Source organism: Neolamprologus brichardi, chromosome 23 (genome assembly GCF_056152115.1).
Source record: "Neolamprologus brichardi isolate AB-2024 chromosome 23, ASM5615211v1, whole genome shotgun sequence".
Lineage (NCBI taxonomy): Eukaryota > Metazoa > Chordata > Actinopteri > Cichliformes > Cichlidae > Neolamprologus > Neolamprologus brichardi.
The window spans coordinates 39,000-54,604 of NC_142125.1; the positions used below are offsets into that span (position 1 = coordinate 39,000).

Below are 15,605 nucleotides of genomic sequence, written 5' to 3' on the forward strand. Positions count from 1 at the left end.
AAAGCGGTTTCAAAGAGAAAAAATATATCGAGTCGATATTGTTTCTCAAGGGTGACACGTTTAAGTTCTAAAAACAATGGCACGTAGTTCAACAGCAATTAAACTAAAGCGACATCAGTTAGCAGCGGTCACATTTACAGTACAGTACAAGACTTAAAAACAGTTTTTACCACCAAGCCATACGACACCTCAACCACAACACTTAAACACACACAACACACTCAGAAGCTACCCTGCAGCTTCACAAGTACTCTGTTTATTCTGCACTGGTCACTTCACTTTATTGTTATTGATATTTATATTTAAAAGTGCAATACTGTAATTTTCTGCTGCTCATTCCTGTGCAATATCCCATCTGCCCTCCCGTCATATTTCTTTTCAAGTTTTTCTTATTTAATCACTATAGTGTACATATATTTATATTTATAGATACATGTATATTTAGTCATCTTTTCTCTTTTACCACGTCTCTCTAATATTTTGCTCCTTACTATTTTTCTATTTTTATTTTTATTTTATTTTATTATATTTTATTATATTTTCTCCTACTGTATCATGCTGCTGAGTGACTGCTGCTCGTCAAACACATTTCATTGCAATGTTGACCCTGTGCTAACTTGCATATGACAAATAAAACTGAAAACTGAGTACTGTACTTTCTAGTGTTTCTGTCAAATGGGCATTTTATTTGGAAAATTTGTTTCGGAAGCATACTTCTTCCTCTAACTAACTTGGCGCTGTGACATTACAGTGAACACACGGGCTAACCAGTCTGACAGCAATCAGTCTTCCAGTAAGCAAAGGAAATCTCTGCATTGTCCACCCGGATCTATATTACTTGTGTTATGAGAAGAGGACGCGGGCTCTCTTTGGACAGCGGTGAGGAAAAAAGTAGCGCCGGGGCTAATGCTAGCTTACGGCTGCCTGTAACATGACCTAGCTTAATTTGTTAGCCTCCAGGACAGCACTCACCATATGTGTGTACAGCTACCTATCTGAACACCGTGTGTAGAAATGTGTAGGAAGATGCACGGCGTCACTGCTAACTCTTGTTCGATAACTTTGCTAAAACACTTTTAATAAACAATCCATCTTCCATCACTGCAGTTTGATACTTTGATACTTAAGTTATGTAACTGTAATATTAAGATCAACAGAAGTGTTTCGGCTCGATCCAAACTGTGTTTGCGGTGTTGTTCGTGCCCGCTGATACGAGTGTGTTTGTCCTTGCTGACGCCTCCGGTTTCAGATTGACCAGCATGGCTGCGGCGCCTCCATTCAGACGGACAGACTCGGCCCAGGGCGAGTTTTCCCCTCTCAAGCACTTTGTTGTGGCCAAGAAGACGATCAGCGATGTGTTCGAGCAGCTACTCCACTACGTGAAGGAGACTTCAGAGTTTGTGGAAGGTGAGAGAAGTTTGCCTGGGAGCTTCTAACACCGACTTCTTGTCAATCAGGAGTGTTGGTGCAGGAGGCGCACAGCACTTGCTTTTCTTCATGCTGTGTTTTTGTGCTGACAGACATCAGCGGGAATAAAGCTTTGGAGAACATCGCAACTCAGGATCAGAAGGAGCAGATTAAGGCATATAGAGACAAACTGGCTGTCATCAAGGAGGTGCTGGCACGCAGGCACATGAAAGTGGCCTTTTTTGGCAGGTTAGTCTACCTGTTGACCAGATTTATTTTTTATTTAATGACATTTTATTAATAAAAAGTTTTTGTTATCAGTTTACTTCAGTGATGTGTTTGTGAGATTTAAGAAGATCAGAACAGCTATTACAATATAAACGGTGCATTTGTGAAGAAAGTGGACTCACACTCATCTTAAGTCTTGCTAAAGAAGTCTTTTTATTTTTATTTCAGTGTAATCAGGTGTTTTCACATCTAGTTTTACTTTTTATGTTTACTTTCGTTGAACTATAATAACCATGCTTTACACATGCTCTACCAAAAGCGGTGCTATTCTTAAATGGTATTTTCCAGAGTGTTTTTTTTTTTGTTGTGACGCTCTCAGTCGTGGGAATGTAAAGCGCTCTTTTCCCTGTTGTGTGGATAGGCGTGTCTTTACTTTCATTTTCTTTAGCTATGAGTCACGTGCCTCGAGTAGTTACCTGACCGTGAAACTAATGTGTTACAGCAAAACAAGCATGTCCTATATTCAAGTAATTCAGTCAGATAGCAATAAATTGCACCATACAGCAGCTGGACTAGCTGAAAATAACAGGAACTTTGTACGTAACACTTTCATTTCTTTATGAGTTTTTAAAATTATGAGCACACTGAGCAACAACAGGTCTCACTTGCAAATGAGACCTCGAGTATCAGTGGGACCGCCTGTGTGAATAAAGGTTAAATAAGTAAGTAAAGAATCTGTTTGTTGATCTCAGGACCAGTAATGGTAAAAGCACAGTGGTTAATGCCATGCTGAGGGATCGAGTGCTGCCAAGTGGTATTGGCCACACCACCAACTGCTTCTTGAGTGTGGAGGGCACCGATGATGATAAGGCCTACCTCAAGACAGACGGCTCAGATGAAAAGAAGAGTGTCAAGGTAAGTTTAATTCAGAGGCAGCAGAATGTTTTTGGAAGTTTGCGAGCTCTGTCTAGTAATTATGTGCAGCTGATCCCCTCCAGAGAAACTGAGGACAAAGTTTACGTGAACACACGCACCAGAATGCCACCGTGGTCGTTAATCAGAGCATCTGTTCACACTGCTTGCCGCTCTTTCTATCATACTATACGTCCTTATTCTTGTTGTTTGTGGTTTGCTATTAAAACACTAGTAATAATGGGACTGAAGTTTTTCACAGTTGCAGATAAATGTAGCACTTGAGTAGCTAAATGGACTGGTTCTTATATGGCGCTTTCACACCAGCACTTATTTCTGTGTAAGTGCTTTCTGTCTAACTTCACACACATTCATACTGTGTGTGCGAGCATGCAGAGTGGAGCAGCCAGGGATTGAACCACAAACCTTTCAGGTAGTCGATGGCTTGCTCCACCTCCTGAGCTACAGCCACGTAAATAGTCAGTTGAATGCAAACTGAACTGGGCAAAGGCTGAACTTGTAGACACGTAAGAACATGTGACATGAAGGCAGGATGTTTACTGCAGTGTCAGGTGTCTGAAATTTAAAGGAGACCCTACAGTCTTGTTTACTGTGTGGAGCTGAGCGGCTTCGTCTCACCTTCCTAATAATCAGTCTGCTGTTTTTACGTGTTAATAACTCAAGTGACTAAAGCTAGGTGGGTTTCCAAGTGGTAAATTTACTCATATTTATAAATATGCTTCTACTCGAATCAAGCACTCGAAGCACTTTTCACTACAAGCCACTTTTCTTCCAGTCATACAGACCTAAGGTGCTTTGTTAACACACTCTCTCACACTCTGATGGATTCTTGGGACAATTCAGGGTCCAAACCAGCACCCTTCGGTGGTTTTTAACACATTTTGGTGGCTGCAAAATGTGCTAAAATTTTCATTTGCATTACTATAAACTTTTTGTGTAAATATTCCTAACATCAGTGGATTTCCTCCCTGTCTGCAGACCGTGAACCAGCTGGCTCACGCGCTTCTCATGGATGAAAGCCTGGATGCAGGCTGCCTGGTACGTGTCTTCTGGCCAAAGACCAAATGTGCTCTGCTGCGAGACGACCTGGTGCTTGTAGACAGGTAACAGGATCAGATCTTCGCATCTGAAAAGTCCACCTATCTCGTACATTTGGTGTATTTGACCTCCCTTCTGACTTCCAGCCCCGGAACAGACGTCACGTTAGAGCTGGACAGCTGGATAGACAAGTTTTGCCTGGATGCTGATGTTTTTGTGCTGGTGGCAAACTCGGAGTCTACACTCATGAACACGGTAAAGTGTCTCACACACATCAAACTCATGTTTGGCTGCTGTCCTGATGTCATTCTGTTTCAATAATTAGTTGCAGCAGCACTTTCATGCGTAGATAGGGAATAACCTGAGCTGGGGAAAAGGCCGGATAACGTTTTAAATCATCGAAACAGCTCCATGGGTGAGCGCCACTCTCTTAAGGATTGATCAAAGAAATTCCCTCATTGTTCCCGCTTGTAATTCAGCTCTGAATTTTGTCATCGTATTGCCAGCACCTGTCATCTTATCTGATCTGTCTAGTCAGCTTTTTTCAGATTGCCTCTATGCTTGTGTCAGTCATCAAAACCATTATTAAAACCATTATTAGGCTTGTTAGTTACTGATATTTTATCTGCTCTTTCTTTGTCAGTTACTTGTTTAAATGCATATTAATGCATATATTGATAGCTATTAGATGATAGGGTTGCTGTGTCCGTCGGCCCGTTGTCACCCGTCGTTGCTCTATAAGCCTCTAAGTTTTCATTTAAGTGGATGTGCCCTCCAAAAGCCTATCTCCCCTCACCACACTCCCTGCCGGTGACTGATGCCCTCAGGGGTCGGTACGTTGGTGGTTCTTGGTGTCCGGGGCTGGGCGCTCAGGTATGTACCAGCTCACTCCCGGCGACTACTTGGCGGGGCCTGGTGCCTGTTGGTCGGTCAGGTCTCTTCCGGGGCAAAGGGGGCCCTCGGGCCTCCGGTCTCTGGGCCTGCGGCTCAGTTCACTCTGGCACAGCTGGCTGCCGGCAGAGCCGACGGGCACGCCGGTGCAGCCCCCTCTGGCTTCTGCTCCGTGGCTACTGGGTGACCCCTCATCTGGGGATCCTCAGCCCTTCCCAGGAGGGTGGCACGGATGCCCCTCCGGTGGTCCTCCTTGGACTCTTGCACTCTGGGGCCTCTGGATGTCTGGGGCCTGGATCTCCTCCATGCCTGCTTCATGCCCTGGGGGCGGGGCTATGGCTCTCTACACCCTCTAGCAGACCATTACATGGGGAAACCTTTTGAATACAAGCGCGCTGATCCACACAGGTGTACACACAGGTGTTCACTGTTCGTAGACTTAAGTCACACCTCTATTGGCTGCTATTCCCAAGCACATTGTGCGCTGTCTGTCCTGCGTGCTGCACAACAACATTCAATATTTAGTATTTACTGCTGTTTACACTTAGCTAGATTAATGCGATGGTGTTGTGTTTAGTATGTTGCTCTGTTTTTGTTTTTTTTTTGCTTGTTTTCTCTTCTTTTTCTCTCAACAGGTGATCCAGGAGATTTTTTTTCTTCTTTCTCTTTTTAAGTTTCCTTTCTCACTGTCCCTCTCTCCTTCTGTTTTTCTTTTCCTTCCTCTTTCTTTCTCCCTTTCCTATCCCTCAGTCATGTCTGTCCCGTCTGTAACAACTGAAAATAAAATAAAATAAAAAATAAAAACAAAGGTCGATCAAATGGACCAATACGGCAAGGCCGTGATGATCCATTTGGAAGTAAATCCATTGGGTCTCCTTGTTGGTCTTCAGACAACAATTCTGACGGCTAAAGAACCAAATGGGACAGGCAAAAAAATAAAAAAATAAGTGGATGGTGGCACAGCAGTTTGACTCCAAGTTTCCAGTTCTGTGAGTGCCAGAGGGGCCGTGTGGATGTTCTCTATGCTGAGCTGATAAGAGTGCAACCAGCCAGTGTTTATGTCCGACCACAAACAGGCCTCTTCTTTCTGTCTGCACATTCATGCAGCGTGAAGCTAAACACAGCCAGTCACAGAGATCTTTAGCGCAGCTGCAGTTCTTAAAGGCAAAGCAGACTTTCCACTCTGGGCTTTTCTGTAGATATAAATCGAGGATTTATGTAAATAACTTTGATGGCTGAGTAGCAAACATAAAGCTACCATTTCTGCATAAGTGTGCAAACCGTGAGGATTTTACCCCTGCAGTCTGCACCCTGTCAAATCAAGCAGGAGCTTTGTTTTGGAAAGAAAGAAGTGACTTCCTGTATTTACTGTTCTGCACTACTCAGACTGTCCTTTAACACCCCCACTTCTTTGCTTCTAGGAAAAGCACTTTTTCCACAAAGTGAATGAGCGTCTTTCAAAGCCGAACATCTTCATCCTCAACAATCGCTGGGACGCCTCAGCAAATGAACCAGAGTACATGGAGGACGTGAGTATGGGATTGCTGTGTCATCAGCCTCCAATGGAAGAGTTACATAATGTAAAAAACCTCTCATACGTGAAGGTGGCGTGTCTTCTTTCTCAGGTGAGGAAGCAGCACACAGACCGTTGTGTGAACTTCTTGGTGGACGAGCTCAAAGTTTTGGACCGTGATAAGGCACCCAACCACATTTTCTTTGTCTCTGCAAAGGAGGTGCTCAATTCCCGTATGCAGCGTGCACAAGGCATGCCTGAAACAGGTGAGGATACAGGGAAGGTCGGACTAACAAAGTGTACCACCCAGATTTCATACACGTGCGTTCACCAGTGTTACGCAGAAGCCTTGATATCAATATAAAGCAGAACTATGAACGAACATTAAATTAGAGGTTTAGATGTTTACATCCGACGTGAGTCAAAGTATTGTACGCGTGTATTTTTGCAGTCATGTTCAGAACTTTATGATCTTTCTAAAGTGATTAAATTGTCCAACAGGTGGCGCTCTTGCTGAGGGCTTCCAGGAGAGACTGAAGGAGTTTCAGTGCTTTGAAAGGAGGTTTGAGGTGTGTTTGTGTGCGTTTAGGAAAACAAATACATTGAAGCGTATATTCCAATGTTTACTAACAAACTGAGTGTTGGATTGATGTTTCAGTCGTTACAAATATAGGATTCAAAGAAACGTTAGGTTGCATGGATGCCTGCTGAGAGCTGCAGTTAGCGCATTGTCAGAAATTACAGCTGAAGAAAGAAGGGAACTCACCGCTAAGCTAACTGAGATCCTCATTCATTGTGAGCAGGAGAAGAAAAGAGTGGCTGCTCTACAAGAAGCAGAACTTAGCTTGTTGCATAAGTCTGCTAACATTTGTGGAATAAATTAGAAATCTTCAGATGTTCCTTTGCCAGCTCAAAGTAGTAGTAGTCTGTGTGTGTTTCGATGTTTTTAAAAAAACAAGAGTCGGCGTGAGTCTTTCCTCGAGCAGTAACAGCTGACAGAAGCAGCCAGCTGCTCAGACTTTGACTCGCCGTCCACTCGCTGCGCCTTTTTTACATCAACCTGCGTCTTCATTGCTGAAATCTAGATTCACTTAGGTGAGGGCAGCCGTTCGTTTTGTTCCACATTTTTTCATTGAGTTTTCTGTTTGTTTGTTTTTTTGTTTTTTTTAAATTTTGCATCTTATTTTGGTATTTTGGTTTTTGTTGTATTTCACTCTATAGATCCTGGGAATAAAAGCACATAGAATAAGAGACATTTGGCTTCACTGGCAGCTTGGTCTGGCTGTTGGGGTTGTCAGTGATGGATGCTGGAACATCAGATTAGATCCAACATAGGAAAATGTTAAAGTAGGCAGTTAGCAAGTTAGCATACACTTCTCCTCCTTTACACCTGAAATAGCCCAATAAAGGAGGAATTGTTTGGAAGAGAGCATATCAGAGAAATCATCATACAGCTGGAAAAAGGGGAAACAAAAAGTGCTCTGAGAGAAAAACAAAGAAAGCACAGTTCTGATGAAGTAGATTTACTATATCGTTAGAGAGCTGCTTCTGTCAGGAATCTGTTCCCAGTAAGTCATCGCGATACTCTTTACTTAACTTAAAATGAAGAACAGCTACTTTAAATCCCAACATGACATAAAATTCCTACTTATCTACAGTGGGGCAAAAAAGTATTTAGTCAGCCACCGATTGTCCAAGTTCCCCCACTTAAAATGATGACAGAGGTCAGTAATTTGCACCAGAGGTACACTTCAACTGTGAGAGACAGAATGTGAAAAAAAAATCCATGAATTCACATGGTAGGATTTGTAAAGAATTTATTGGTAAATCAGGGTGGAAAATAAGTATTTGGTCACCTCAAACAAGGAAAATCCCTGGCTCTCACAGACCTGTAACGTCTTCTGTAAGAAGCTTTTCTGTCCCCCACTCGTTACCTGTATGAATGGCACCTGTTTGACCTCATCATCTGTATAAAAGACACCTGTCCACAGCCTCAACCAGTCAGACTCCAAACTCCGCCATGGCCAAGACCAAAGAGCTTTCGAAGGACACCAGGAAAAGAATTGTAGACCTGCACCAGACTGGGAAGAGTGAATCTACAATAGGCAAGCAGCTTGGTGTGAAAAAATCAACTGTGGGAGCAATCATCAGAAAATGGAAGACATACAAGACCACTGATAATCTCCCTCGATCTGGGGCTCCACGCAAGATCTCATCCCGTGGGGTCAAAATGATCATGAGAACGGTGAGCAAAGATCCCAGAACCACACGGGGGGACCTGGTGAATGACCTGCAGAGAGCTGGGACCAAAGTAACAAAGGTCACCATCAGTAACACACTACAACGGCAGGGAATCAAATCCCGCAGTGCCAGACGTGTTCCGCTGCTGAAGCCAGTGCATGTCCAGGCCCGTCTGAAGTTTGCCAGAGAGCACATGGATGATACAGCAGAGGATTGGGAGAATGTCATGTGGTCAGATGAAACCAAAGTAGAACATTTTGGTATAAACTCAACTCGTCGTGTTTGGAGGAAGAAGAATACTGAGTTGCATCCCAAGAACACCATACCTACTGTGAAGCATGGGGGTGGAAACATCATGCTATGGGGCTGTTTTTCTGCCAAGGGGACAGGACGACTGATCCGTGTTAAGGACAGAATGAATGGGGCCAAGTATCGTGAGATTTTGAGCCAAAACCTCCTTCCATCAGTGAGAACTTTGAAGATGAAACGAGGCTGGGTCTTCCAACATGACAATGATCCAAAACACACCGCCCGGGCAACAAAGGAGTGGCTCCGTAAGAAGCATTTGAAAGTCCTGGAGTGGCCTAGCCAGTCTCCAGACCTCAACCCCATAGAAAATCTGTGGCGGGAGTTGAAAGTCTGTGTTGCTCGGCGACAGCCCCAAAACATCACTGCTCTTGAGAAGATCTGCATGGAGGAATGGGCCAAAATACCAGCTACTGTGTGTGCAAACCTGGTAAAGACCTATAGTAAACGTTTGACCTCTGTTATTGCCAACAAAGGCTATGTTACAAAGTATTGAGTTGTATTTTTGTTATTGACGAAATACTTATTTTCCACCCTGATTTACGAATAAATTCTTTACAAATCCTACCATGTGAATTCATGGATTTTTTTTTCACATTCTGTCTCTCACAGTTGAAGTGTACCTCTGGTGCAAATTACTGACCTCTGTCATCATTTTAAGTGGGGGAACTTGCACAATCGGTGGCTGACTAAATACTTTTTTGCCCCACTGTATGTTGCACTTCCTCCTTCATTCTGTTGCGTTTGTGTTTAAATTCACTTAATATGTTGATTTTTATTTCTTAATTTTGTTGTGAGATCACCAACACACTACTGTGACCAAATGTGGGCTGCGTGACACAAGATACGCACTCTGCTGCTGTCGTTTCCACACCTGTGTTTCCATTTCTTTTCTTCTTCTTTTAAGTCAAACGTAGCAGGTGTTTATCTTGTCCTACATTCGTCCCTGGTGGCGTGCAAGTTCCCGCACGGCGTCCAGCAGCAGCCACAGTAAATGTCACAGTAACTTGTGTGTTATGGCCTCGCAGGAGTGTATCTCGCAGTCAGCAGTGAAAACAAAGTTTGAGCAGCACACTATCAGGGCCAAGCAGATCACAGAACAAGTCAAGAGCATAATGGATGCCATCCACATCGAGGCCGCGGAGAAGAGGTGAGCGCCCGCTACGTTTTCTTTACTTATGTCTGATCTTCCTCCAGCTGAAGGGTTTCTAGAGATAAAACATCAGCATGCTGAAAAATTATGTGATCATTTGAGTTGTCAACACGTTTTTTTGCTTCTTCCTGCTGTGCAGGTCTAATCAACGTTTTACTGTCAAGTTATTTACCTGCTAGTTTGCATGTGTGACAGCATTTCCTGTTTGGGGGGGTGGGTCTTCAGAGTGGCGGCACTGGAGGACAGAGAGTATCAGATGGATCGGCTGGAGTTTGTCAAGAATCAACTCAACCTGCTAATCGATGAAATTAAAAAGAAGATCAAGGCGATCAGTGAGGACGTGGAGTCCAAGGTAACAAAAGGAGAAATGGATGTTTTTCTGCCCTGAAGGATCTCCAACCTCAGATATTTACTGTGTGATTACACCAACACATGCAGTGCTAATTATCTGCTGATCACTTTCATCTGATCATAGTTTTTAAGGAGCCAGATATTACTATATATCAGCTAAGAGGTTTTTTTCTGCTTATAAAACAGATTTCTCGTTTATTTATTAACTTGGTCACGCTGTCTGCTTTTATTAGCAAACACGTTGCCAACAGCAGGTGCAGGGTGCCCTCTGGTGGCCAAATTATGCATAATCAACACCTGATTGAAGGGTGTTTCACCTGTCTCTTCTTTAGATCAGCTGATAGATTTATCAGATGTTATAAATGCCAGTAGGTCAGCAAATAGCAAATATTATATAAATCAATCAATTTATTTGTAAGCAACATTTAAAAACCACACAGGTTGACCAAAGTGCTGTACATAGTAACAAAAGTAACAAGTAGAACAAACACGCACAGAGAATAAAACACAAACTCAGTCATGATTAAAAGCTAGAGAGTAAAAATGTGTTTTGAGACAGGCTTTAAAAATGTCGAGTGTTGGAGAGATCCTAATCTGAAGAGGCGGACTGATCCGAAGTTTGGGCGCAGCAGTCACAAAGGCCCGGTCTGCTCTGTGTAGCCTGCTGCCAGGGACAATCAGAAGCAACTTATCAGCTGACTGTTCTGCATCTGTTTGCAGTATTTTTAGTTAAAAGGTCAGAGAGGTATGACAGAGCTAATCCATTTAGAGACTTAAAAATAAGCAATAACATCTTAAAATCAATTCTACAATGCACTGGAAGCCAGTGTAAACGAGCCTGGAGAGATGTGGTCATGTTTACGAGCGCCTGTCAGGAGTCGGACTGCAGCATCCTGAACTAGCTGAAGAGCAGAGCCTGGCTGGTACCGAAATAAAGACGATTACAGTCGTCAAGCCTGGATGAAATAAACGCATGGATCACTTTCTCAGAGTCAGCAGGTGACAAGATATTCTTAGTTTTTGCAATTATATCAATATCAGCTCAGCGATGACTTGATCGGGCTTCAAAGACAAATAAGATCGGAGAAGATGGAACGAGCCATTTTTAACATTTTATTTGAACCAGCCGATTAACAGAGCTTTTGTCTGTTTCCTTTCTCCTTTAAATGAAAGTAACTTAATTACCTCTATGTGCAAAAATAAAACTGTAATTGTTTTTTCTTCTTTATTTCGCTGATATTGGAAAAACTTCTCGATGCCTGGACAGAAACCAGAGGAAGCTCCGTTGTGTGTCATTGACTAGATCAACTTGAGCTCCCATGTTGCATTTTATCCAGGTTTCCACCGCCATGGGGGAGGAGATCTGTCGCCTTCATTTAATTGTTGATGAGTTCCACTGTGACTTCCACCCCTCACCTCAGGTCCTCAAAATGTACAAGTCTGTAAGTAAAGGCAGCATAAAAACACCTCAGAAATAAAAGCCAATAAAATGATGTTCTGCTTAGCCGGCTGAAGGGTCAACAGTCGATGCTCATTAAAGTTGTCTGCTACACATTCAGTCACCAAGCAGATAAACTGCCTGTACATACTACTTGATGAAGTTTCTCTCTGCTACACTGTGTACTACACACATTTAGTCTTTATCTGACAGGCTTCTATTTCCTTCCTCTGAAAGCAGTTAGCATCTGCTAGCTTTAGCACTACAGTGTTCCAATTTCAGTGCAATAACAGATGCCAAGTCTGCATAAACACTGTGACAGTGCCATGCGTGCAAAGATCCTTTTTTCCATCTGACCTCTGACCCCTGTTGCTGTTGGCAGGAGCTGCTGGCTCACGTGGAGGAGGGGATGGGCAAGAATTTGGCTTTCCGCTGCTCCAATGCTGTCAACGCCTCTGTTCAGTCCACCCAGGAATACATGATAGGTAATTCACGTAACACGGATGTTAATAAGAGCTCCTTTGCAATATAAAAGCTGAAGTCGTTAACACAATTTCTGAAAATGGTTTCATCTCTTAAGAAATGGATATTTTTTATTAGAAAATGGCTTCAGGGCAGCATTTTTTCGCTCCATCACTCATTTGCAGCATTGCTAAACTTGGTCAGAATCTTTTTGCCTTCAGGCTGATGTCTGCTACACCCTGATCACTGCTATATTTACCCTCCTCGCTGAATGCCGTCATTCCATGCCCCATTATGCGACAAATGCGTCACGCATGCAAGCTGTGCTCGGTGACAGTGATGTTGTAAAGGTGTTGATGTGCCCTCTGATGAAAAGACTTCCGGAGCTGTTCTATAAATCGGTTTCTCTTTTTCCTTGTAAGGAAAAGTGCAACACAAACGTGTCATATTTGGTTCTTAACCTTGAGCCCAGCAGGTCCCTAAAGTTATACCAGCTAAATGTGAATGTCCTCATTTTGAAGGGCTGCCCACCTCGTGTCCAAATATGCCTTCTCTTCATTTTATGCTGGGATTCTCCCTTTCCAGAGAGCATGCTCCCTCTGCTTCCCTCTTCAACCCAGAGCCAGGTGTCCATGCTGATGAACAGCAGGAAGTTTGACATGAGTTACGACCTAAACTGCGCCACACTTTGCAGCGACTTCCAGGAAGACGTTGAGTTTAAGTTTTCGCTGGGCTGGAAAGCGTTAGTCCACCGCTTTCTGGGATCTGCCAATGCAGAGAGAGCTCTTAGACTGGTGGACCAGAACTTTCAGGTGCGCACCAATCAAGAATTATTATTGTAATGAGACTTTTTCACACCCTATTCTGAAAAACTCTGCTTGTCTTTCCTTAGACACCTCGCCCAGCACTGCCTCAGGCCCAAACACCCTCCTCCTCAGCGCCCCCCACGACCGTGGCAGTGCCCAACCAGCAGACAGCCCTCGTGACCCAGGAGGACCTGATGGTAGCCATCGCTTCCCTCAATTCCCGCACTTCAATGGGCGTACTGGTTGTTGGAGGAGTGGTATGTTGTGTCTGAGGTCGTTTTTAATTCCAACATATGAAATATGGTGTGTGAGTAAAGAGTAAGGAAGACAGTAAGTGCATTTTTTTATCTAGCACATTTCAAACAGAAGTGATTTACAATAAAAAGAAAAAGAAGAAGCTGCTCTTAACCACAGCACTGGTTTCACTGTCAAAGATGTTTGAACCTGTTTTAATAAAAGAAGCCCGAGAACCCGGGTCTCATTTTAACCTCTCAGTTAATAGTGGACAGTCAAACAATATGAACTCTGATTGGACATATTTAACTGTAAGAAACTGTTTTGACATTTTTATTTGATGCTTTGTTATGGACCAGCGCGTTCCAGTATTCAGAAATCAAAAGTCATGTAAAGTTCAGCTAAATGTCCAAAACCGTGTCCAACGAAATTCAGGCCTTATGTTTGCCACCACTGAACTAACATGTAACCCGCCCCCCCCCCCGTGTGAATCAGCAGGAAGTAGACTATCTTTGTGATGTGCATTTTAGCCTTTTTAACATTTTCCTGTTAAAATGGTTGATATTTGTTCCATTGTAGCTCAAAAGGATTGTTTAGATGACCGTCTTTGTAAACCTATAGAGAGTAGTATTTGCAAATACACGGTGCTGAACTCGACATGTTTAATCTAAGCTTCCACCACCTAAACAGCAAAAGAAGCATGCTTCACCTGCCTACTCTCTCTCAGGTGTGGAGAACCGTTGGCTGGAGGCTGATCGCCCTGTCAGCCTCTCTCTATGGCCTGCTGTACGTATACGAGAGACTCACTTGGACCACGAAGGCAAAGGAGCGTGCTCTGAAGCGGCAGTTTGTGGACTACGCATCCGATAAAATGCAGCTCATGGTCAGCCTTACGAGTGCAAACTGTAGCAAACAAGTCCAACAGTAAGTGTGCTGCCTTTCATATTATCTGTCCATCGAGTGAGCTGACGGTGTGCACTGTGAACCATCTAAAAATCATTTCTGCCACTTGCTCTTCTGTGTGCATGAACAGGTTATAGCCTCATGGTTTTTGCTTCCCTCCTCCTGCCTCCTTTCCTAATTTAAACCTACACAGCTCAGCCCCGCCCTCTGTAACAGAGCTAAATAAATAAGCAGTGCCACACTGTGCCCTCTGTGTTACCAGGGAGATGGCAACCACCTTTGCTAGGCTCTGTCAGCAGGTGGACCAGACGCAGAAAGAGCTGGAGGCAGAAATCCGTCAACTGACAGCGAAGATCGATCAGCTGGAGAGCATCCAGAGCCGCTCCAAGAGCCTGCGGTCAGTCCAGCTCCCTCTCTTATCAGGAATAACGGGAAAAGTAGAGTGTCTGTCTGGGAATTTATCAGGAACCAGTGTGGGGAACGTTAACATCTCAGATCAAATGAATGATAACAGTAATTGGAAACGTATAGTTGAGTTCTACATGACAGATATCACAAAATGTTATCTCAACCCAAGAAGGTAATAAGTCAAGTATTTCTTTTTGTACACGATGTGTGCAGACATAAAGCCACTGACCTGGAGAAGCAGCTGGAGGAGTTCACCAAGCAGTATTTGCAGCCTGAGCAGTGAAGTTCCTGTTCTTCATCGCTCCACAGTTCAGTCTCACGGAGCCAGTCATTCCTCAGTTCGGTGCCACGTCACTGCAAGATCGCGCAAACTACAGCCGAGGTTTATGCGCCGATGTTTTGATAATCAGCTTCTCAATTATTCATTTATAATTTTGTTGGTACCCCGGGAACAGTTTGCAATCTGAATAGCCACTTGTAATTTTTTCCTTCTTTTTGTCATTTTGTAGATTTGACTGTTAATCTAAAAAAAAAAAAGAAAGACGATTCTTCATGATTAGCAGAGAGACGGGCAAAGGCCCAAACAGGTGTGCTGTATGTCAGGCTCTTCTAAAAGCAGTGAACACACCTGAATCCTGTGGTGCAGATATGCTCCACGGGTCACTGTTATCCTGGTCGGCGTGCACACCACCGGTCGGGTGCTGTATTTGGACACTAACGTGCTTCTGACTGTGAATATTTCAGTAACCTCTACGACTGTACATGCATCTGTTTGGTCACATCTGCATTGTGTGAAAAACAAATTAATTTAATAATGAAAGAAAACATTTTCACAGGAAGCTCAGTAAATTCACTCAATCGTTTGAGTACGAATGAAAAGCTGAAGCCTTGTCTGCTATTTTCTAATACTCCAAACTGTATAGAAAAGCTTTCAAAATATTCATATATATATATTTTATAATACCCTATTTTATTTATACCCATTAACTGATGATGACTACACCAGTGTGCACTTTGTAAACTTTTTTTCCTCAAATGTGTCCTGAAGTATGTGCAGATTTTCCAAATTGCATTAAAACTGCAACGATCTAAAACAAGATTTTGTGTGTTTCTTTTTGGACACTTACAGAAAAAAGGTCAAAGGTGTTCAATATTGCAATAAATTAGAGTCACTCTGCTGCTAGTTTACGATTGAATGGCGTGAAGTCGACAATAACATGCCGTCTGCTGCTGATAATGACTACTGACTGTAAAATGAACAGCAAAAATCAAGAGCGCAAATCTGTGGCTGTC

At 43.2% G+C, this 15,605-nt stretch overlaps 1 protein-coding gene across 1 annotated transcript; it reads left to right on the top strand.

The window, feature by feature from the left end:
• The first annotated feature begins 725 nt into the window (after positions 1-725).
• On the top strand, positions 726-15,409 carry mfn1b (mitofusin 1b). Its single transcript, XM_006803319.3, has 18 exons — positions 726-879; positions 1,250-1,407; positions 1,521-1,656; positions 2,388-2,550; positions 3,547-3,671; positions 3,753-3,861; positions 5,919-6,026; positions 6,123-6,276; positions 6,512-6,579; positions 9,586-9,707; positions 9,936-10,062; positions 11,399-11,503; positions 11,882-11,984; positions 12,547-12,773; positions 12,854-13,024; positions 13,729-13,925; positions 14,167-14,301; positions 14,526-15,409. Exons 2-18 carry the CDS (start codon positions 1,260-1,262, stop codon positions 14,593-14,595), a joined length of 2,268 nt encoding a protein of 755 aa, XP_006803382.1. The 5' UTR covers positions 726-879; positions 1,250-1,259; the 3' UTR covers positions 14,596-15,409.
• Positions 15,410-15,605: the final 196 nt, after the last annotated feature.

Bases quoted from the DNA above. Each gene is read 5' to 3' on its own strand.
- mfn1b (XM_006803319.3), top strand. From the start codon at position 1,260: ATGGCTGCGGCGCCTCCATTCAGACGGACAGACTCGGCCCAGGGCGAG. The intron at 3,672-3,752 runs GTAACAGGATCA...TCTGACTTCCAG, and splicing joins GACCTGGTGCTTGTAGACAG to CCCCGGAACAGACGTCACGT. The intron at 6,580-9,585 runs GTGTGTTTGTGT...ATGGCCTCGCAG, and splicing joins GCTTTGAAAGGAGGTTTGAG to GAGTGTATCTCGCAGTCAGC.